The 23,951-nt window shown below is 42.5% G+C and overlaps 1 protein-coding gene across 1 annotated transcript in view; it reads left to right on the top strand.

Annotated features, from left to right (window-relative positions):
- The window catches only part of BRINP1 (BMP/retinoic acid inducible neural specific 1), a 176,153-nt gene that overhangs the window by 115,668 nt on the left and 36,534 nt on the right, over window positions 1-23,951 (top strand). The window contains exons 4-5 of the mRNA XM_077769803.1: window positions 1,118-1,287; window positions 4,149-4,254. Coding sequence (XP_077625929.1) covers window positions 1,118-1,287; window positions 4,149-4,254 — 276 coding nt within the window. The remainder of the gene's footprint in view (window positions 1-1,117; window positions 1,288-4,148; window positions 4,255-23,951) is intronic.

Here is a 23,951-nt window from a genome sequence, read left to right as displayed (position 1 = left end):
GCTCTCTCTTTCTCTCGAATCCCCCTCTCTGTGCCTGACTTTCTTGCTACCTTCCCTCCCCACTGGATGTAACCTCCTGTCCGTTGCTCTTACAGAGCCACCGTGCCTGGCTTATGGAGGTAATGAGAATGTTTACTGATTGAATTTAAAAAAAAAAACAGATGATAAGCAGGTAAATATATAACTATATTGATAATAGATATCTGCAGATATTCCGCTCTGTACTTTTAATTTTTAAATTTATGGTGGCTTAGGTCATGAAAAAAATTCAGATTTTAATAAAAACATGATTATCAAAAAAAATAAATAAATAAAATACTGATGCATTAACTATTTACTATCTACTATAAGCCCAGCCCTGGGCTTCTGTGCAAGGAATAGGGCACTGGTTAATATAGATGGTGTCTGACTTCACTGATCCCACAATTTGTTTTTGTATTTCTTTTAGGCACAATGGTTTCCCTGCCTTTATTTATTTATTTTTTTGATTTCTTTCTTTTTGATTTTTATTTTTTACAAATAGTTTATTGTCAAGTTGGTTTCCATATAACACCCAGTGCTCATCCCCACAACTGCCCCCCTCCATGCCCATCTCCATGCCCTGCCTTTAAACAATGTCTTGTCTCTCTCTGTATCTATCTACCTCTTTAGCCATCCATCTGTGCATCTGCCCATCCATGCATCAGTCTAGGAAGGGGCAGCATCAGGAACAAGACAGAAAGCGAAGGAGGAAAGAAGGAGGGGGAAGGGAGTAGTGGGGGCCTGGGTGAAGAGGAGGAAAGGACCATCTAGGGCAAATCCATCATTTTACAGAGAGAGAGTCTGAGTCTTGAGGAGAAGAGGAGATAATACCAGTGAGAACTACGTGGTAGATTGGTAGAGGTGGGACTTGACAGCTAAGAGTCTTTCCATGGTCCTTCTCCTAACAGAGCGTGGAGCTTACAGCCACCTCTGTACTGTTTCTCTTTCCCCGTGCTCTTGCTTTTCAGAGGCAGAAGGGAATTTGGGCAAAATCAGTGGGAAATTCAGGACTATTTTCAGCATCCAGCTCCCAGCTCTCCTCTCACTCCAAAGCTTGATAGACTCCCTCCCTGAACTTCTTTCCGTTTCCATGCAGGGGAGGAGGCCTTGACCATGTACATGGACAAAAGTCGCCTCGACAGGAAGTCAGGGAACGCCACGCAAAGTGTTGAAGCTCTGCACCAGCTTGCATCGTCCTACTTTGTTGACCGTGACGGCACCATGAGGAGGCTCCATGAGATCCAGATATCAACTGGAGCAATCAAGGTAGGCTTGACGGCAGAGTGGGCAGAAAGTTCTTAAGACAATAATACTGCAACCCAGGTATTCTGAGAGCCGATGGGCAGAGAGTCTCTGGCTTTGTGCCCATAGAACGAACAGCGCCCCCTGCCAACCTGGCTGACTGAGGCAGTCACGTGCTCTGTAGGATCATGAGCGCTGTCCTTGGGGTGACCGCATGTGCTGATTTACTGGGGCAGCTCTGACTATGGTCATGGCATAATTATCAACAATCCTCTCATTTACTCTTAAAGTTCTCCTGTGTGGATGAGTGTTAGACTCCCTTTCTAGGTGGAAAAACTGAAAGCTACAGTAGTTAAATGATTTTCACAGGGTCGTAGAGCTTGTGAGAGGCAGCTTACTGATGCCTAGATCAGGGATTCTTTAAACATTTGTGTTTTCCATCTCCTTAATCGTCTCTGCCTACTTTACAGATGGGAAAACTGAGGTCTGAGAACTAAAGATTTTTTGTTTAGGGTTATACAGCTGGAATACCCTAACAGGGACTAGAATTCTAGAATCTGGATCAGGGCTCAGCTATTTCTGTAAAGGCCAGGGAATACAAATTTCAAGCTTTGCAGGCCGTATGGTCCATGTTGCCTCAGCTCAACTCTGCAGGTGTAGCATAAAAATCAGCCATGGACAGTATGCAAACAAATGGGTGTTGCTGTGTTCCGGTGAAAGTTTTATGTACAACAGAAGACACCTACCATATACTGACCCATACTCCTCTGCACCAGAACTACCCAATATACCCTTCCAAGAGGGGAGAAGTGCCCTAATTCTGTGGCCAACCCACATTAGTCACGTTGGTTATGGAACACTTGAAATGTGGCAACCAGAGAACTAACTTTGTAAACCTATTTCATTTAATTAGTTTTTATTTAAATAGCCACATCAAATAGAGTGGATCTAGACTTTCAATTCAGTGCCTCAGAGTACAAGAATTTAAAAAAAAGATTCTATTTTAAATGCAATAAATTCAGGAATTACCTGTATGAAGAGAATGAGGGAGGAATTTTGATATAAAGGATTAGTTTTTCCCATGAGTTCAGTACAGATTTCTTGCATCTCACATTTTCTTAAAACAGATTATACCTGCATTCTACATCTCAACCCTCGATCCAATTTCTTCTGAATTAAGTACAGACCTAGCCTTATATTAAGATGTTCCAAAATATCTCTAGGGAAAAAAACGTGTGTGTGGAGGGGAACAGTGGAGGGCGGGAGGGGGTAGGAGGGAGGCATTGAGGGAGACTCAGGCCGAGGAGTTAGAAATTGACCAAGCGAACAGAAAGATGTGGGAGGGAGTAACTGAGGAGGGAGGTAGGAAAGACAGAAATAAATCAGATCGACAAACAAAGAGCCAGCTTATCCCAGAAGAATCGCCTCTATTTGGGGGAGTTATATCGTTAGGGAACTCGGCACACAGAGACAGATCTTTATGAAGCCATCAGAGTCGGAATGAAGCAAAGGCCTGGTTTTCATTATCACTGAATGGTTTTCTCCTCCCTGGATGGGACGTAGGATTGAGATACGGAGGCTCTGTGAGAAGATAATCTTCTTTTGTGCACCCTGGAAATGCAGCCTCCCTCCTTACGAGGAATTTCTCAGAGAAATTGGCCGGAGGCCACTCGAGAAACCATTCTCATAGTACCACTGTCTTCCTCACTCAGTCTTGAACTTGGCTTTCTCTCTTGCCATTTCTCGATACGATCTCAAGACCAGCTGGCTAGAATCGCCAGCTTTGTTGAAGATGAGCAGCTGACCCAGGTGAGGAAGTTCTGCTGGTATAGCTGTCTTGCCCACGGCATCCTTAGAAGAACGGATTGGTAGTTTTGAGTCTCACCCAGTAACAACTATGTTACTATTTTGTACCAAAATAAAAAAAAGAGAATAAATTGTTTAAAAAGTTCAACTTACTAATCCTCCTTTTATATACTGTTTCCTGAGTGCTAAACACTTCAAAAATATGATCTCTTAACCTGCTGAGGTGGGTAAAAGTATTGCTACCATTTTATAGATGGGACGTTGAGGCTGAGAAAGGGGAGGTTTTGCAGCTGGGGGAAGGTGTGGCCCGCGTTTGGAGAGTGGCGTGGCTGTGTCACAGGTCACCATTCCCGACAACTGAGGCTGTGTCTTTACTGGATGCAAACCTCAAAACCCCCCAATAAATGATTATGTGAAATCATGGGAAGTAAAGGCTAAAGAGATGAGAGCCTCTTTTCATCGTAAATCGTGCTTACTTCAAGGTTACGAAACGACTTCTAGAAAATGGGGATAATTTTATTGTTCTTGCCTTATAGCACATAGGTACTCATCACAGAGTATAGAGATCTGGGCAATACGATGCCCATTTCTGAACATATGTCATGTGTCAGGCACTTAAACCCATCATGTCTTGTCTCACCCCCTTCCTGGAAAGGATTTACTAGTTTCAGGTCGCAGAAACTTCGAGAAGATAAGTGACTTCCTTAGGTCATACAGCAAAGTCATGGCCCCATTAGGATTTAGTGCTGGTCCTCCTGATTCTAAACTACATGCTTTTGAAATATACTATTGTGCTTCGACTTATTAATTCATATAGTTAGAATGACCTTGTGAAGTGAGAGGCAGGAAATAGCTCCAGTCTGTGTGTTTGATTACTCTGCTATCCTGATGCCTGTTTGGTGACACCCAAGTGTGGTTTTTGGCACAGGCGAGGTGCCCACGAAGTGGCCATTGGCTCAGGCCAGGAGACTTTCTCTGCCAGCCTTGCTGTGCTGAGGGCTGACTCTGTGGGGCCCTGTCTCATAAGTCTCCTACAAGCGCAGCTCTCTCACACCTGTCACCCTTGATGTCCACTCCAGGTCACAGAGACACGCACTGGGCCTCTGGGCTGTAACAGCTATGACAATCTGGACTCTGTGAGTTCCGTCCTTCTGCAAAGCACGGAGAGCAAACTGCACCTTCAAGGTAGGATGTTTGTGGGAACTGGGGCCCAGAGCAGGGGAGGGGGGAGCTTGGGGATTTGATGCAGAGGCAGAATGAAGACAAAGATGAAAGACGGAAAAACCAAGGAAAACTACAAATACGGAACTTAAGACAGGACATGATGGCTTTTTAAAATTTTAACATATACAGGACGTTAAATTCATGGTTATTAATTAGTTTTCAGATATAAAGTATGAAAATGTGAGCTTTATCTGATTATTTCGATGAAAATGTCTAAACAGTGTTATTTATAGATGTTCCAGACCTAATATATATTAAAGTTTCATATCCAAGTGTCTGAATTTCCTGGATTATTGTGTTTGATTTTCAATGTATTTTGGCAGGTGTTATTTGAATTCTAAGAACTATAGAGCATTTTATAGAATTTTTGGTTCTATGTAATCTTCTTTCTCCTTATTCGTTCATTGTCTGTAGTCTTTAATATATTTATGCACACATACATATGTGTTTGTGTATGTGTGTGTGTGCTTTTAGCAGAGTTTACAAGTGAGAACACTCAAGGTTGCCAGAGTATACAGAGACAGACACTCAGGCCCTGCTAGTGAGAATGCACCAATTATAGGATTACTTTGTTGATGTATTTAAACATGTGTACTTGTTTAGTGTCTATTTTATGTCATATCTATGTTAGATGCCCCATAGATACATATGACCTTAAGGAAAATATACCCTTTATTTTATTTATTTAAAAAAAAATTTTTTTAATGTTTTATTTATTTCTGAGAGACAGAGAGAGACAACGTGAGCAGGGGAGGGTCAGAGAGAGGGAGACACAGAATCTGAAGCAGGCTCTAGGCTCTGAGCTGTCAGCACAGAGCCCGATGCGGGCCTTGAACCCACGAGCCATGAGATCATGACCTGAGCCAAAGTCAGATGCTCAACCGACTGAGCCACCCAGGTGCTCCAAAAATATACCCTTTAAAATAGTAATTTTACCCTTATTAATTCATCATAGAGAGGTGAGGAGATTATAGGGAAAACTTAGAAGGCTTTAAGTACAGATAGTGCTGTTTTAAAAAGCATAATTTATAATAGCAAAAAAAGATGTAAAAAATCTCAATTTTCCACATGAGGGGACTACACATATTATGTAGTATCCACACAACATAATATTAGGCAGGTACTAAAATGTTATTTATAAGAATTTCCAAGAATATATGAAAGTGATTTGATATAGTGTTAATTTAAAAATGGTTAGTTTCTGACTGAATGTATGGTATGATCTTAACAACGCGAAAGGGTAAGGAAAAATAATATTGCAAGGGAATATGCCGAGATGTTAAAAGAGGTTACCCCTGGATGGTTAGGTTGCCGATGATTTATTTTAGGCTTCCAGTTCTTTTTCTAACTTTTCTACAACGATCATGTATTAACTTTATAGTTAGGGGGGAAAAAATGGCATGCTTTAACTTTGAGCAGACTAAAAATGTGACCTTCCAGAAAGGTGTCGGATAAAGGTGATTCTGAATGTCAGTGGGAGGAAAGTGGAGCTGAGATTGGCAGGTGGAGCTAAGCAGAGCCTAATATGACTTTGATCTTCCAGTTCCTTGGCAATCCTTTGATTCATGCTCCTGTTAGAGAAGATGGTTGGAAAATGGCCCAGGGAGGGCTGGGGCAAGTCACTTGGGAGCATTGAATGGAAACCCCTCCTGGAAATTCAGGCCCAGAAAGTGGTTTAGTGTTAAAAGAAAACACAACAAAACCAACCTCAGACACACAAAGAATAACCCTGTCCCCTTTAGTAGAGGAAAGAGTGGGTGAGTGGGTGTGGTAATAACCTGATAAGAAAGTACATAAGAAAAACAGATCTGCCTTGGGCGTGCCTGGATTATCAACGTATTAGTTCCTGTGGTACCTCCTGGCGACCTTGGAAAGTGAGAGCAGTGTTTGAGTCCAGGAAGCTTGGCTCCCGCCTGCATTTGATAACCCTGCTGTGCATGTTGGCAGTGGAAAGACCTGTGAGTTATAATTGGAAAAAATTTAGAAGGAATTAACAAGATGTTACCGGGAAGGTATTAAGATCTTAGGGCCACTAGACGCTGATTTACCATGAAGCTAATGAAGCTTAAAGGTCCAGGGCTCCTGCACCATCTAGGTCCCCAAATTTTCTCATTCTAAATATTGACTTTCACCCCTGATGTTGAATTCCTTTTCTCAATGAGCAATTATGGTTATAAACCTCCATCCTCCAAAACCCAGATGTACCATTGGTTACATTATTAGAAGTATGTTATCCACCAAAAAGGAGGTGACATCCTTGTCCTGTTCTAGATTGGTCAGAACACACCTGGAAGGTTGGGGCCAGGTCTGGGCATCACACTTTAAGAGGGACACAAAGAAACTACAGTGATCCTAAAGAATGGTGTCTTATGGTGAATAGCTGAAGAGAGTTGACTTGGGGCAAAGGGACTGTCTACAGATACCTAAAGGGCTGTCTTGCAGAAAAGGTAGTCAAGTTCATTAATGTGGATAAAATGAGCCAGACCTGACCTACTGGCATGAAATGATATGGGTCCAGCTTTATTTTAAGAACCTGTGTTGGCCTTGAAGTGGGCATAAGGATGTAGTGGGGAACAGTTTGTGTCCCAAGGAAATATATACTCTATCAGGGAAGATGGGCTTAAACAAACAGTAAGAAGCGTAAGGAATTATAGTGGAGAAAAAATGTGAGGGCTTCATGGTACCAGATGGTATGGGGACTTAACCTACAAGGGAATCAGAGAAGATGGGTAGGACAGGACCCAGAGGATGAAGAGGAGGTCAGGGTCATGGATATGGAGGCAGACGATGAGTATCTATGAAGGAGCATTTGAGGAAAAGAAAATGTCTTAAGAGATTCAAGCAAAGGCATCAGTGGTGAGAAAGATGAAATAATCCTTCAGATCCTGGAAAGCCTGTGCAGTAGCACATTAATGACTTGGACATTAATTTGAGGGTAATGGGCACCATGGAAAGGTTTTTAAAAAGGAAGGAGCATGAAGAAATTGATATTTCGGAAGATCACTCTGGCTGTCATGTGGTCAGTTAATTAGACAGGGGTGGATTGATGGCTGATGACCTATTAGGGGCTACTGCAGCACTGAAGACGAGATGTCACAGATTCAGACCATGAAGGGAACAGTTGAAGTTGAAAAAAATAGGCCACTTTTAGAGTGACTTCGCTGGCATCATGACCAGAATTTAGTGAGAAGACCATGAAGAATTTACATCATCTGGTGAATGGAGTGTGGGGATGAGATAGAGAGGAAGGGCAGGGAAATACATAAGATTTAAGGAAATATGTAATATAATAGAGATAATAAAAGTAATGCACACCATGATGGAGATTCAGAAAAGGGAGTAATTCATTTGTCTTGTCTAGATAGAGGAGTCATAAGAAAAGAGTATGAAAGGAAGAATAATATTCTCTTGGTGGAAGGTAAAACAAAAAACTAATTTAAACAAAAATTATTTATTTCTGAGAGAGAGAGAGAAAGAGAGAGAGAGAGCATGAGCAAGGGAGGGGCAGAGAGAGAGGGAGACACAGAATCTGAAGCAGGCTCCAGGCTCTGAGCTGTCAGCACAGAACCCACAAACTATGGGTTCAAACCCACAAACTATGAGATCATGACCTCAGCCAAAGTCAGACACTTAACCAACTGAGCCACCCAGGTGCCCCAAAACAAAACAAACTTCTTAAATATGAGACAGAAGACTGTCTCATGACTCTTAGGCTGATATTTATTCAGTAGGATACAAAAAGCACTAGGTATAAAGAAAAGGATTGATGTATTGAACCACATTAAAATGAAGAATTTCCAGGGGCGCCTGGGTGGCTTAGTCGGTTAAGCGTCCGACTTTCGCTTAGGTCATGATCTCGCGGTTCGTGGGTTCGAGCCCCGCGTCGGGCTCTGTGCTGACTGCCAGCTCGGAGCCTGGAGCCTGTTTCAGTCTGTGACACCCTCTCTCTCTGGCCCTCCCCTGCTCATGCTGTCTCTCTCTCTCTCCTAGAAATAAATAAAACATTTAAAAAAATAAAATAAAATAAAATAAAATAAAATGAAGAATTTCCAGGGGTGCCTGGTGGCTCAGTCAGTCGAGTATTCCACTCTTGATTTTAGCTGAGGTCATGATCCCAGGGTCATGGAATCAAGCCCTGCATCGGGCTCCATGCTGAGCATGGAGTGTGGGATTCTCTCTCTCTCTCTCTAATTAAAAAAAAAAGGATTTCTGTTTATCAGATGCTGCTATTGATAGAATAAAAATACAAGCTGCAGAGTAGAAGGAAAGATTTGTGATACATGTATCTGACAAAGAACCCCTGTGCAAATTATGTCAGTAACTACTAAAATGAACAAGAAAACGGCAGACTGTCCAGTAAGGCAAGAAAATGGGTAAAAGACAAGAACAGGCACTTCACAAACAAGAATAACAAGAATACCAAAATGGCAGATAAACATATGAAAAGGTGATTAATTTTTCTAGCCCTCATAAAATGTAAATTAAAGCCACAGTTTAGTATTCTAACCCCACAATCAGTCTGGTTCAAATGAAAAACACTGATAACATCGAGGAGTGTTGATGTGGAACAATGGAAACATGCATGCCTTGGTTGTGGGAGAATAAATCAGTACAACCACTTTGGAAAACTCTCTTGGCAGTATCTGTGAAAAACCCAATATGTCCTTGCCCTATGACCCAGAAATTATAATTCTTGGGAATATGCCCAACAGAAATGCCATCTATGTTCACCAAAGGACATGACTGTTTATAGCAGCTTTATTCAAAATAACCTCCAAATGGAAATAGCCCCAATTTCCCATCAACAAGAATATGGATAAATACATTGTCATGCATTCATATGACAGGCTGCAATACAGAAATTGGAGAAAATAAACTACCCTTTCTGCAACAGTATGGAAGAATCTCATGAACATAATATTGAGTAAAAGAAGCCTGATGCAAAAGAGTACACACTGTATAATCCCATTTCTATACAGGTCAAAAACAGTAAAACATTTTTTAAAAAAGTATTGTTTTAGTAGCTCAGAAGGCATTAACCTTCGGGGAGGGAGAATAAGGGACTGATAGGAGACGGGAAAGGTTTCTGGAAGTATTTATAATGTTTTATTTTTTGATCTGGATGGCAGCACATGGGTGTTTACTTGGTGAAAATTCATAGCGCTGTGCGCACGTGATTTATATATATATACACTTTTGTGTATATAATATGCATCTATGAAAAATTTATTTAATAACGTGCTCCATCTTGACATCCTCTGCAAAGAGAAGACATGAATAACACAAAGACGTAAAAGAGCAGAAGGTGGTCCAGCCCAGCTAGAACACAGCTGCATGGACTGAAGGCAGAGGAGTCAGAAATAACAATAGATGGTATTTATCCAGGACTTCCTAATGTGCCAGGGACTGTGCTCATTTATTTTTATTATATTCATATTTATTTGTTTTTATTTATTTTAACTTACATTTAATTTTATTATATAATTGCATGTATTACCTTTTTAATCCTCACACCATTCCTATGAGGAAGGCATAAATAACATCCCTACTTCATAGGTGAGGAAACCAGGGTGAAGGAGGTCACTCAGTAAGCGATTGAGCTTGACATTTAACCCTGACAGTCTGACTTCAGAGCTTTTGTTTCTCAAAATGCCCTTGTTCTTTCTTCCTGTTTCTTCTCCTAATTCTGCTGAAGGAGGCTGGGAGGGGAGATTCTGCAGAGGTTTATTTTGGTGGACTGGGGACGATGTGAATGGCAATCTAATGACATTCACCTTGTGGTGTTTCATAAACTGTTCGCAGAAGAGGGCAAAAGTAGAAGGAAATAGGAAAAGGAAAGAAGGGGATTGGGGAAGGGCACTGGGAGTGAGAAAGACAGGATTATAGAAACGATCACAGACTATTAGTAGTCAAGATAGCAACAGCCAAACTGGTGGTAATAACGCTAATGGCATAATGATAACTTCTTATTTTTATACTTCTCTCTGCAAGAAGCCCATTGAGTGTTTTGCCGACATTGTCATGTAGTTTAATCTAGTATCCATCTGGTGAGGTATACAGAGAGCAGAGCTCTGCCTTAGTAGCTCACTGATGTGGAAAGGGATGCAGAGAGAATATTTTGCTGAAATCTAGGATGATCCATAAATTTATTCATTCATACATTCATACATTTAGCAATATTTATTGAATATCAACTACATGTCAGATATTGTTTTAAGAGCTGGATATATAGCCGTGAAAAAGCGAAGTCTCCATCATTTTGGAGTTTATATTTAGTGTGTGGGTGTTAGGGGAGCAGACACTAAACAAGCAAACAAAGAAATATATTTTCTTTACAATCAGAGAGATGGTGAGGGAACAGGTCATGTAGAAATTTGTAGACCATGGAAAAGACTTTAGACTTTTACTCTGGATGAAATGAGAAGCCATTGCAAATTCAGGCTGTGATGTAACCTGACCTGACTTACATTTTAAATGAATCACTATGAGTGCTGTGTGGGAAAGACTAGATAGAGGGCAAAAATACATAAAAGGAACCCAGTCTGGGGGCTATTGCGTTTACCAAGGTAAGACAAAATGGCGGCCAAGACCATGAGAGCCGGTGATGTGGGTTGTGAAGAGTGATTGCACTATGGGTACATATTTAAGTGGTGCTGACATTATTTGGTGATGGGCTGAGAAATGTTTGTGAGAGAAAGAGAGAAGTAAAGGATGAGCCCAAAGTTTGGCCTGCGCCACTGCAGTGATGGAATCACTTCGCTGGTAACGGTGGAGACTGCAGGAGGGATCACTTTTGCTGCAACGCGAGGAACTGGGTGAACCAAGTTTGAGAGGTCTGTTCTAGATACAAATGTGGATGCTGAGTGGGCATCTGGAAAGTCTATATTTTATAGAAATATAAATTAGCATAGAGGTGATATTTAACGATGTGAGAGTGGGTAAGATGACCTTGGAGGAGAGTGTAGATAGATAGAAACAAAAAGAAGGAATTCAGTTATTGAGCCGTGGAGAATATCATATTGAAGGATTGGGGTAATGAAATGAGAGTGAGGAACAAGAAAAGGAAGCTAAGAAGTGGCCGGGGAAGGTGTAAAGGGAGTGGTGAGAATATCGTGTCCTGGAAGCCAAGTGAGGAATGTTACTGGGGCGTGTGGGTGGCTCAGTCAGTTAAGCATCTGACTTTGGCTCAGGTGGTGTTCTTATGGTTCAAGAGTTCAAGCCCCACATAGGACTCTGTACTGACAGTGTGGAGCCTGCCTGGGCTTTTCTGTCCTTTCCTCTCTGATCCTTCCCACCCCCCACCCCCCATTCGTGCTTTCTTTCTCTCTCAAAAATAAGTAAACAAACTTAAAAAAAAAAGATTAAAAAGAATGCTCCCCAAAATGGAGGTTGTGGTCAACTGTGTCAAAAGTTGCTCTTAGGAGCATGAAGATGAGGACTGAGGACTGAGTAGTAGATTTAGCAGCATGGAGGGGATTGGTGAACTTGACAAAGATCTTTCTCGCAAAGTGCATGCATCTTTCTGCTGCGCTGGACATCTTTAAGGCAAGAGTCATGTCCCTTCATCTCCCAAATGCCACCGCCTCTGAAAAGCCTCTTTTAAGACCTCTTCTCTGGCATGATTTATTGGTCTTTCTGTATCTTGCAACATATTTTGGGGGGGGGGTTGGGTTTTATCTGCTTTATTAGGTTAGATGATAGGCTTCTTTAGTAAAGGGACTTTTACCTTGCCAACTTTGTTTTTCATTATATTCAACAGTGCCAGGGACATAGGAACCCGGTACATGTTTGCCGAATTGAATGTTTCCTGATGGTTGGTGCTCAAGTAGCAATGGAAGGGGGGCTAGAGGAAGGGAGAAGGAGAGAAAGAAGAAGGGAGGTGGAGGAAAGGATGGGGGAGAGGGAGAAGAAGTGGGGAAGGGACTTGAGGGAGGAGGAGGAAGAGCAGAAGAGGGTGAAGGAGGGAGAGCAAGGTAGAGCAAGAAGAAGAGGCTGAGGAAGAGAAGTACCATCAACCGCCCCTTTCCTCAGTAGCTGGGCATCATGAATGCCCAAACTCCTCTTGCAACAAGTAGTAGAAACAGAGGAACAGTGTAGAAATGTCAAAGATAATATTTTTTTGTGCTGCTACTCCCTCTTAGGCATTGTGTTTGTATCCATTAGCCAATCCAGCTCTCCCACCAGCTGAGAGATAAGGGTCATGCTCCCTATTATACAGATGGAGAAACTGAGGCTCACAGAGGTAACTTTCCCAAGGTCCCCCTGGTTTTTGGTTCCTTGTTGCCTGGGCCCCAAGCCCTCTTTACTTTGCTGGGGATTCTCTGAATCAGCACAGCACATTTCTAGATGTGAGTACAATGGGGATAAGTCTTGGTCCAGCTGCAGTCATAGAGGGAGGGGGTACAGGGTATGATTAGGTCTTTCTTTTACAAAGCCCCCTTCTCTCGCACCCCCTTGTCACCCCATGTGGCCTTGGGCCCCCAGGGTGGAATGCTGAGTGATAGTTGCCAATGGCAGTCAGCCGCCTTGAGGTGAGTCCTTCAAGAACGAGCCCAGGGTGCGGGCAGTGGCTTGTGATTAGGCTCTTCTTGTCTAATTAGCAGGGCCTGGGAGGCACTAATGGGAATCCATGTTTCTCCCTTCCTGTGGCTCTGTCAGTAAGACCTGCTGAATAAAAGAGCAGTGTCTCATGACCGAGGGGGTTGGTGACATCCACCCAGTTGGCTGCATCCAAACACTGGTTTTCCTTTATGCACCAGGGAGCACTCTGTTCTTGGCCTTGTGAGGAGGAGAACTGGAGTTCCTCTTAAGAAGTGGATTGAAGTAGGTGAGAGACTCTGAAGTAGGTGAGGAGGATCCAGATGGCAGACTTGATAGCGATGAGACCTTGGACTAGTTAATCCTCTGAGCTTCTCCAGGTCTTCTCATCTACAAAACGGGAATAAAAACACTTCTGTGGCAGAGCCATTGTCCTACATTTAATTGGAAAACATGTAGAAAGCACCTGACCTAAAAACCAATATGGCGGATATAAAATAATACTCATGCTTATGATTTACTGCATAATTCTCCTGTGCCAGGCAAGGAGCTCATTTCTTTATGTCAATATCTCATGTAAACCCCAACAATGACCCATTTTCCAGATTTTAAAACTGAGGCTCACAGATGTTAAGTAACTATCTTGTAGGTGGCAGAATAGGAATTTGAACCGAGATCCATTCAACATCAATGCTCTCAAACCATATTGTTTTTCAACCTGGAGCATATAAATCATAATCATGATTTTTATTAGAGCAAGTAATTACATAGCGCTTTCTAAGTGCTATTTAGTTTAGAAAGTCTACAATTTTCCTAAAATGACTTGCTAACTTGTATATGTTTATAAGTGTGCCATTTCTATAGCTGTTGTCATACTCTCAAGAAGACCCAGAACCAGGATAGACCACAGCTCTAGAACACTGATTACTAAGGCCTTGTACTATACCTAGCGTACATGACTATCGAATGCTTTGCCACTTCCCTGGGGACATCGGGAAACATTTGGTGACTCAAGACTCACACTTGTACAGAAAGTGGTGGAAATTCTGATGGCATCCAAGCTGATGTTGAGAGAAGTGATATCAGGACTCACCCCTGTTTTGTATTTTTTGTTTTGAAAGAGAGGGAGGGATTGAGAGAGAGAGGGCATGATCGGGGAAGGGGCAGAGGGAGAGAAAGAGAGAGGGAGAGAGAGAATCCCAAGCAGGATCCATGCTCAGCAGAGTCCAACATGGGGCTCGATCTCACGACTGAGATCATGACCTGAACCAAATTCAATAGTCGGTTGCTCACCTGACTGAGCCCCCCAGGCGCCCCTCATCTCCTGACCTTGAAGTCATGCAGGCTCTGTACCTTTCAAATGAACTCATGGCCAGACACACAGCAGGGGAATCCTGGCTAACAAATAGTCAGTGTGGTGATTCAGTTTAACAACCGTGTCTCATTCAACTCCTTGTTGGTCTCATTGACTGGGCAGAAACCAGGCATCAGGGCGCCCCAAACCTAAATAAATCACTCATGAAAATTAATTCATTGATCCCATGTAGATCAGACATCTGTTTATATTTATAATTATTAGTCAATCCGTATTTTTTCCTGTCACAATTCATCTTAGTCATAACTAAGCTGCCTTTTGGCACTGCAAACATAGCACTCTCCATGTGCCTTTATTATTATTCTTTTCTTGATCATTCTACCTTGTCTTATGTGCACGGCTGGACGTAGCACTACTGAATTGTAATTAAGATCCCTGAGAGTAGAAACCATGCCTTTTATGTGTTCATTATTCACTTTTCTTTAGTTCAGTGTTTAGCTCATAGTAGGCGCTCAATAAATTTTTACCAATTTAAAGTAATTTGTCACATCAGTGTATTTGGAATCTCAGTCTTTTTATTAGAGTCAATATGTATTACATAAAGGTCAACATCATAACCATTTTAAAATCCACAGTTCATTAAGTGGCGCTAAGTACATTCACAATTATTGTGCAACAACCACCAACTATCGAGGGTTCCAGAACTTTTTCACTATCTCAAATAAGCAGTCTTTCTCCACCCTGCTTCCTTCCAGCCCCAGGCAACTAGGCTGCTGTCTCCATGGATTTGCTTTTGCTGGATATTTCATACAAATAGAATAGCACAATATGGTAGGCTTTTTGTGTCTGGCTTCTTTTCATTTAGCAAAATGCTTTCAGGTTTCACCCATGTTGTAGCATATCAGTGCTTTGTTCTTTTGTGACTGAATTAATATTTGATTGTGTAGATATATCACATTTTGTTTGTCCATTTGTGGTTGATGGACATGGAGACTGTCTCCACTTTTTGACCATCATGAATAGCACTGCCATGAACATTGGCATACAAGTTTTTGTATGAATACCTATATGCAATTCCTTTGTCTGTATACCTTAAGAATGGAATCGCTGGATCATATAGTAATTGAATTTTTTTAAGAAAAGGTTTGGCATACTGCTTCAGATTCTGTGTCTCCCTCTCTCTCTGACCCTCCCCTACTCACACTCTCTCTCTCTCTCTCTCAGAGATAAATAAAACATTAAAAATTAAAAAAAAAAAAAGGGTTTGGCATAAAAATGAGTTAATCTTGGGGTAGATTGTATGATCCCATTGTTCCCGCCCCTAAAAGGATTATATACATCATTGCATAGCCGTGTGACTGGCAGTGTTGTCCTGTGGGAGATGTATACCTCCCAACAAGTTGGCATTGCACTTGGCCATGTGATTTGCTTTTGCAAATAGAATGTGGGAGGACATAACCCATGCCCTGCCTTAGCAGGAGGAGACATTGTGTGGCTTGGGTTTTGCTCTTTTCCTACTGTCATGATAATGGCATATACCTGAGCAAAGCTGCTCCTTCAAGTCTAGATCCAAAATGAAGAAGACATCTGGAACAGCACCAAAGCCCAGCCAACATGAAACATGAGCAAGAAATAAACCTCTGTGGTTATAAGCCACTGTGATTTTGAGGTTATTTGTTACCATGTGGTAAGGTAACAAAAGTTCAATAATACTGAAACATCAGTATTAAACAGCATAAACCGCACTTATTTACTGCAGGACTTCTCAGTGCCTTAACTATGCTAATATATATTATGAGTCTCAAGAGGTAAATTAAATATAGAGTTTCCTGAATATATTTTATCTTGGTTACATTTGCAGATCTAAGGCTCTGTAGCGTACAACTTGGAAAATGCTCGACCATTCATACCATTTTGGTTCAGTCTTGTCCAAAATAACTCTTCTGGACTCTTGTTCTTACAAAAGTTGAAGTTACTTCTTTTTTCTTCTACTGAAACTTGTGTATATTTATGTGTGTATTTTATTATAATTTTATATTTATGAATTTTGTTCTCACCCAACTGCAGCTCTCTGAGATCAGAAAACCATCTTACTCATTTTCCATATCTTTAGCATCCAGTACAGCACCTGGCTCAATAAGTTGGTGGGTGGGGAGATTTTACTAATAGTTGTTGGATTGAGCAGTTTTATTTTTTGCACACCTACTGTGATCTAACACTGGCCTTGGTATCTTGGAAAGAATGCCAAGAAATATAAGAAACAGTTATAGTTCTCAAGATTCATAATTTGTAGCAATGGATCCAAAACAAAGTATATGCTAAAATTAGTAGTCAAGACCTTTAGCATCATTGTTCTCTAAGGATTGTGTGTGTGTGTGTGTGTGTGTGTGTGTGTATCTGTGTTTTTTTACTTGGATGTTTCTGAACACCTGCTTTTTTCACTACTGTGTCAGAGTTGAAATAGCTCTAGATTTCAAGCTACGATGTTGGGGAAGATGATACAGGGCCTACTCAGGAAGGATGGTTGTGGAGAGGTGGAGCGTGGTGAGCACAAGGCAGAAAAACACAGTCCTCTCTGAAACACGTTCTGTCTAAATTCAGCTTCCTTCAAACACACTGACTAGGAACGTGTGCTAGCTGACAGGGAACTGGAACATGAGCGAGGCATCGCCTCTGGCATCCAAGGAGATCACAGACCAGGAGCAACTTGAACACAAACACATAATACGGTGTTCTATTAAAATTTGAGATGTGTGCAGGGTGTTTCTGGGTACCAACAGAGGGGATGTCTGAGATTGCCAAAGGCTTCCAGGGAAAGCAATAGAAAACAGGGTGAGGACAAGAAATGGCATCAGTCAAACTATCCTGTACTAAGAGATTCACGTGTGTAATCTAATTGATTTCGTTGTCTAGTCCATTGAGGTGTAATTTACATATGGAGAAATTCACCTTTTTGAGGTGAAGAGTTCTATGAAGTTGAAATATCTGTCATGTAATCAAGATACCACCACAAGATACAAAATGGTTTATTTGACTTTTACATGCGCAGTGAACGCTCTAATGAAGAAATTGAGAATCAGAGAAGTTAAGCCTCTTGATTTTTCCAGGGTCCTAGGTTACTAAGAGCAAAAATCTGAACAGAGGAGAACTTTTTGCATTTGAGGGCAGTAGCAATGGTGTAGCAGAGGCTGTAGCAGGGAAAGGGAAGTAGAGGAGATTTGGACACATCAACTGATCTGGGGATCAGGTCGCACGGGGTTTGATGGGTGTCAGGTTTGGGTTTTTATCATGAAGTTTGTGAAGAAGCTTATAATTCAATAGAATCAGCATCTTCTTAATGCCCTCTGTAAGGGTACCTTCATGTTGAAATTTTAGGAAATTGAATTTTTATGTTGGCCTCCTTATCCTTGGTGATTTCATAATTTAGCCCAACCATATTTGCTTTTTCAAAGTTCAAATTGTCAGTTAATGGGGCATCTGGTAGTTCAGTCAGTCAAATGTCCAACTATTGACTTTGGCTCAGGTTATGATCTTGTGGTTTATAGGTTTAAGCCCCGAGTAGGGTTCAGCACTGACAGCGTTGAAGCCTACTTGGGATTTTTTTTTTTCTGTCTCTCTCTCAAAATAAATAAATAAACATTAAAAAAATAAATACATAAGCATTAAAAAAATAAATACAGAAAAATCAGTGAATGAACAACGGCACAGAGTAGATGCACAGAAAATCAAGAATGAAGGATTCTTAATGGTCAACTAGTACAGAGCTAGCAAACTTTCTCTGCAAAGAGCCAGATGGTAAATGTCTTAGGCTTTGTGGTCCACACACGGTCTCCGTTGTAACCACTCGGCTCTTCCACTGTAATGTGAAGGCAGCTATAGACAGTACTGAAACAAATCTGTGTGGCTGCCTTCCAGTAAAATTAATTACGAAAATAAGCTGCGGGTCACTTTGGCCCATGGGCCACAGTTGGCCAACTCCTGTATAGGCTTGGTTGTGTTGTGCTAAGAACAATCCCCGAATCTCAGTGGCTGGCAAAAGTAAATCCTCATTTCTTGCTTATGCTACATTATGGTCTCAAGTCAACTGTGATTCTGTTCCTCTGGTGGTCTCCATGCGGAATATTGCTGTTTATGTGGTGGTGGGATAGAGAAAGCCATAAACCCACACGGTGGTTCTCACAGCTCTACTTTGGAAGTTGTACCCATCACCTGATCTCACATTTCATTGGCCAAAATGTGTCATTTGAACCCATCTGCGTGTGGGGGTCGGGGTGTAATTTTTTCAAAGGGAGGACACTGCAAGGGGAGGAGCACCAAACATGAGTTCATGATAACCACATGCCACTTGGGCCCTGGGTTCTTTAAGCTCTGCGTGTATGCTTCCGGTGATGAGGAGTCTTCTGCCTCCTAAGGCAACCTGTTTCATCCCTCAAAACTCCTGATGGTAAAACAAGGTTTTAGTCTTATTGTGCTGAACTTGGCCCGAGTCTTTCATCTAAGGGTTCCAAGTCTATACCTTAAGATCCCACAGAAGAGATGTTGATCCTTGGGAACACAAAAGGTTACTCTGTCCAGAAGGGGGCGCCAGAACCCACCCACTCTCCCCCCAGGTAGCTGCCTTTCTTCATTTCCCTGAGTGCAAATGACCCATCACGGAGACAGGGCTGAACTTCTGAATGAGATCATAGCCTTTTCGCCCTTTCTGCACGGTTTCACCCGGTGAATTATCGTCTTATTTTCATTCCACTCCAATGAGCTGTCAGCGATGGATACTGTAATTCACAGCAATAGAAACACAAACAGATGGGTAATTGACCTGCATGCCTTCATTACACTGGAGTTCAGAATGGCTGTTGGAGCCATAAAGTCCTTTATCTGCCAGTCTGAGATCCCTGGGCCTTCACAAGGAAGGGGACCAGGCCGACTTTCTGCAAAAGGTGCACTTCTTGTTCCCAACCTGTGCTTTTTGGAAATGGACAGAATTTGACAAGCAGAACTTCGTGAGTACAGGCAACAGCTAGACTTCTGTAGGGCTCAGAGATATCAACCAGGGGCCACATTCTGATACAAGAACAGGAGAGAACATTATTGCTACTCAATCAGAATAGAATCTTGTATTTTCCCCCCTCTTCCTCTTAGCACTGAAAAAAATTGTGAATTTAATATGTAAAGAAATAGGTCAGAGAAGAGTACGTGCATCAAAACTACTACTATTTCAGGTCATTACAATATAGAATAAAGTAAAACAAAGCCCGTCTAAAACACAAACAAGCAAGCAAACAAGCAAAACCAGAAAGATATATGGTCCTTGACTTGAACAAGACTTTGATCCAAGGTATTCACACACTGACTCATCTTTGCTCAAGGTGCGCCCTCTGCAGGGAATGCTGTGGCTGCCCTTCGTATCTAATAAAAACCGTGTTTCTGTTTCAAGGTCTACCCACATCCCACACACATCACGAAGTCTTCCCTAATGATTGTCTCCAGGTTCATCTTCTTTCATCTTCATAATACTAAACACCTACTGTGTTCCAGACGTGATGCTGCATATTTTTATGTTTCAATCATCAGTTCAGACCTTTGTCTCTTGTACTTGGATTTTATTTACTTTAGTTTTGAATCTTCAAGTAGCCCCTTGGTGTCCTTGGAAAATGGAAGCATCTCCTCCCACACATCCCCGTGTACAACTTGTTGGAAGAAGAGGAGGCTAAGAGTCCCTAACAGAAAAAGAGAGCAGGATCAGGGTCAGAGATGAAGGTTGAACTATACTCAGCAAATCTTAAGAGGTACCTTCAGCTTTTGTTGATTGGGTCCTCTTTTCTCAAGCTCGCTGAACACAGTCGCCTGGACCAGGTGCCTGCTTCAGACAGCGGTACTGACCGTGTCACTGAAGGTATCAAGGAATTCAGTGTAGGGGTCCCCAGAAAGTTCTCTTGTTACTTTAGTGCTCTCCAGTGGTTGAAAGTCAACAATGCAGTGAGCCCTCATTTCTTTTTCTGGATCCCAGCGAAATTCTTTGTCTATAGTGGACAAGGGTCCTTGACCTCTGTTGCTGAAAGCAATGCCATTCCTCTAATAAGCTGGCAGACTTCTGCCCCCTGTCATTCTTCCCTTAGGAGTCTTGCTCTTCTCTGAGGCACTGGGAATGCTTTCATCTCTTCTCTAAGGAACCTGGAAGCAAACACACACACACGCACACACACACACACAAAGGTGTACCTTATTCAGAAAGGAAGGTGATGGTGAAGTAGGTTCTTAGCTGGAAGGAGTTCTGTTGCTTGAGTCCTTTGCACATGCTGTTCCCACTTTCTTCTTCTTTTTCTTCCTACCCCTCTCCCCACTGTTTCCACTTTCTAAACTCTCTTCCTGTAGACCTCTTATCCCCTAATTCCTGTGAATCCATTAGATCTCAGCCCAAAAGCCCTTCCTACGGGAGAGTGTCTGTGGCTGCCCCTAGTCCAGCCTGGATTAGGTGTTTTTCCTTAGTGTCCCCTGAGCAACCTCGTGCTTTGGGTAGAGACCTGGTTTCCCTGCATCCAAACAGCTTGTTTACATGTTTGCATGAGGTCTGTGAGGGCAGGGAGTGCCTGCCTTATTCACCCCAGTGTCCATGGCACAGTGCCTGGCATACAGGAGGGCCTACGTGTGCAAAGAAGACAGAAGAAGAGAAGGAAAGGAGGAAAGAGGGAAGAAGGTTCGCTGAAGTATAACGAATGGAATGACAAATAACGGAGACCTGTAGTGATTCCTATAATGGTATTAAGAGATGATGCGCCCTGGACATGTTTCCTTCTGGTCCAAAGGGAGCTACTCAAGAGGATGTTTCCAAGAAGAACTCAAGTTTGGTTCAGGGAATGGGTTATGTTCTGATGTGGTACAGATGGGGGGACCTAGCATTTATTGAACAGGTAATTATGCTAACCATCTGGTCGGGCTGCTATAACAAAATACCATAGACTGGGTCCTTTAAATGAGAGCCCTTCGTCTCTACAGTTCTGGAGGCTGGAAGTCAAAGATCATGATGCTGGCAAATTCAGTGTCTGGTAAAGGCACGCCCCCAGCTTGTGGACAGCCGTGCTCTCACTGTGCGCACATGGCCTTCCCTTAGTGTGTGCTCATGGAGGGAGAGACACAGCTTTCCTGTCTCTTACTCTTCTTATAAGTCCATTAACCTTGCCATGGAGGGCCCACCTTTGTGATCCAATGTAAACCCGATGACCTTCCAAGGCCCCGCTTCCTGATACCGTAGCTCTGGGGGTTAGGGCTTCAACATATGAACTGGGTGGACGGGATGGGGCTGGGGGTGGGCACAAACATTCAGCCCATAGCAGCCAGGCTCTTGCTGGGTACTGTTTATGCTTTTCCTGCTCATTTGTTCTTCCCAACAGCCCCTGGATTTGAGCTCCGCAGGCAAGCAGCCTGAATTTCAGAGAGAGGCTAGGACGCCTGCAGAGGCCCCTCTGTGCCAGAGCCACCTTGTGAGGCAGGAGCTGGTCTCCGTTCCCAGCCTTTCCTGCCAGGGAGCGAGAAGGGCTCTCCAGGGTTTCAGAACCCAGTCAGAATTCTGGGATTTGATTCTTGAGTCTGTTACTTTTGCTATGGGGCTTTGGGCCAACTTAGGGCCAATTCCAACATTCTCAAAGTTTTTAGGGACTGACTTTTTTTTTTTCCCAGTTGGGGGGAAAAAGAGAATAGTCATTGAAAGAAAGTTCAAAAGATGAGTGCCTGGAGCCTATACTGACCTTGACCTTAAGTTATACTCTGGGAGGTCTATAGCAGACAGACAGGGCTCCTGTCCCCCAGAAGCCCACTCCGTAGTAGGGAAGATGAAAACAAATATGAAAACACATGAATAAGATGATGTCTGTCAATAACTAATCCTATGATGAAAATAGAAGAGGGATTTTAATATGGGTGATCTGGGAAAGCCTGGATTGCAGGACAAGGGAGTCATGCAGAGGTCTGGGAAAAGAATATTGTTGGCACTGGGAGGTACACTTGCAAAGACTCTAGGGAGAAAGACCAGCACAAGAGAGGGACCAGAAAAGGGCAGGATACCTGGTGTGTTTCCTAAAAGAAAAAAAAAAAGGAATAGAATATTAAGAAAAAAGGAGAGAGGAAGCAAAGAAATAGAGAGATCCTATCATGTGACAGAGAGGAGAAATCCTTCCTCCGCACACAAAGACTGTATGTAAAATACAAAAAAGATCCTGAGATGTCTGCATTGAAGGTGAGGTGGGAGGAAGACTAAGGGAGATAGGGCAAAAATTAGGAAAAGAGAAAGAAGATGACGTGGATGTTCCCTTATCTACATTGCCCACTCACTTCGCAGAACAGTGACACATTCCATTTAAAGTATAACACAATTTTGTGTTTAAAAAAAAAGTATAATGAGATTGGGGGAGATATCCCATATGTTCAGCACGAGTGACCTGGTATGCAAGTGAAACCCTCAGCCATTGCCTTCCTGGGTGTTTTGAGGCAAAATTTACATGCTCGCCAATAACGGTGGCCTCTCTCTCTCTCTCTCCCTCCCTCCCTCCCACCCCGTCTCTCTCTGTGTCTTTGGGAACTGTGGGGCCAGAATATTCCACCCCAGCCGGCAGCTGTATATCTTTCAAACAGTGGTTCCACAGGCCAAATGCCGCTCCAAGTTATTTATGACTCCCATTGAAGCGGGCAGTACTCGGGCGCCAACCTAGGAGGTCAGCAAAGGGCCTCTTTGTTGGACACAGGTCATCAGGAGACTATGGTGGCAGTGACTGCTCTGTGAACCTCCGCTGCCGTAGCAATGGTTATGTAACTTTAAACAGTAATGACATTTTGCAGAAAAGTGCTTTTTAATTGCTATGTCTTCATTATTCTCTTTCAAAATTGCCCAGGAGATTCTGCCTCAGAGACAGCTCGGCATGATCTGAGTTCCCATTTTTAAAGAGCAATCAGTTTTGTGTTTCAGCTGCTCCCAGAAACCCCCCAACCCCAAACTTCGTCTGTTTTCGGTTGCATTAAGCGGGGTAGGTAATACTGCCTTTTGTATCCTTGCCAAACAGAGAAATGATTTGACGCAATTTTCTAAAAATGCTCTCCCCGAATTCCTTTTGGGCTGGGACCAAGAATAGAATATTTTATCCCCTACAAAAGGGAGAAAGAAAATGATGAGCAAGCTAGAAAAATAGGACTGAGAGTATAGCCTATAGAGTTCCAACAGAAACTTAACCCCAATCCGTAGACTCAGATGCCTATAGGGGATTGGGATCAGCTAAAAATAGATTTTGCTTTGGAAGCGAAAAACAGTGATACAGATAAAATGACTCAGTAATGCATACTCTGAAAGAATTGTAGACTTAGTTGAGAAGGAGCTCACTCTAGTGCTTGATTTGATTTGCCCCATCGTTTGGTGTTTGTCTCAGGCTCCTATGCTGTGAGCCCTCCCAGCAATCACTCAAACTCACGCGGACCCCTAGCTCATTGGTGTAGAGCTCACCCAGTCTTGTGGTTCCCCAGTGCCCAAGCCCAGTAGCTCCATCTGTCTGTTAGAACGTCTTCCACACGTATTGGTATAGATCCGCCTTCTTGAATAGCCAACCCTTGCCCCTACCACCATACTGCTTCAATAGGCACAAAGTTCTAAACCCTCCTCTACAAAGAGTTCAAGATTGCCTGCTGATGATTTTCTTCTTCTGATTGCCCACAGCTATTGTTCATTTATCCTGAAGGTTCGTTGAAACTTTAAAAAACGTCAATCACAGGATCACTACTATCATCATCATCAAAAATAGGAACAAATAGCATTTACTGCGGCTTT

This window comes from Crocuta crocuta, unplaced genomic scaffold, assembly GCF_008692635.1.
Source record: "Crocuta crocuta isolate KB4526 unplaced genomic scaffold, BGI_CrCroc_1.0 scaffold95, whole genome shotgun sequence".
NCBI classification, from domain to species: Eukaryota; Metazoa; Chordata; class Mammalia; order Carnivora; family Hyaenidae; genus Crocuta; species Crocuta crocuta.
The sequence above is the reverse complement of the archived record's forward strand: the minus strand, read 5'-3'. Positions and strand labels throughout refer to the sequence as shown.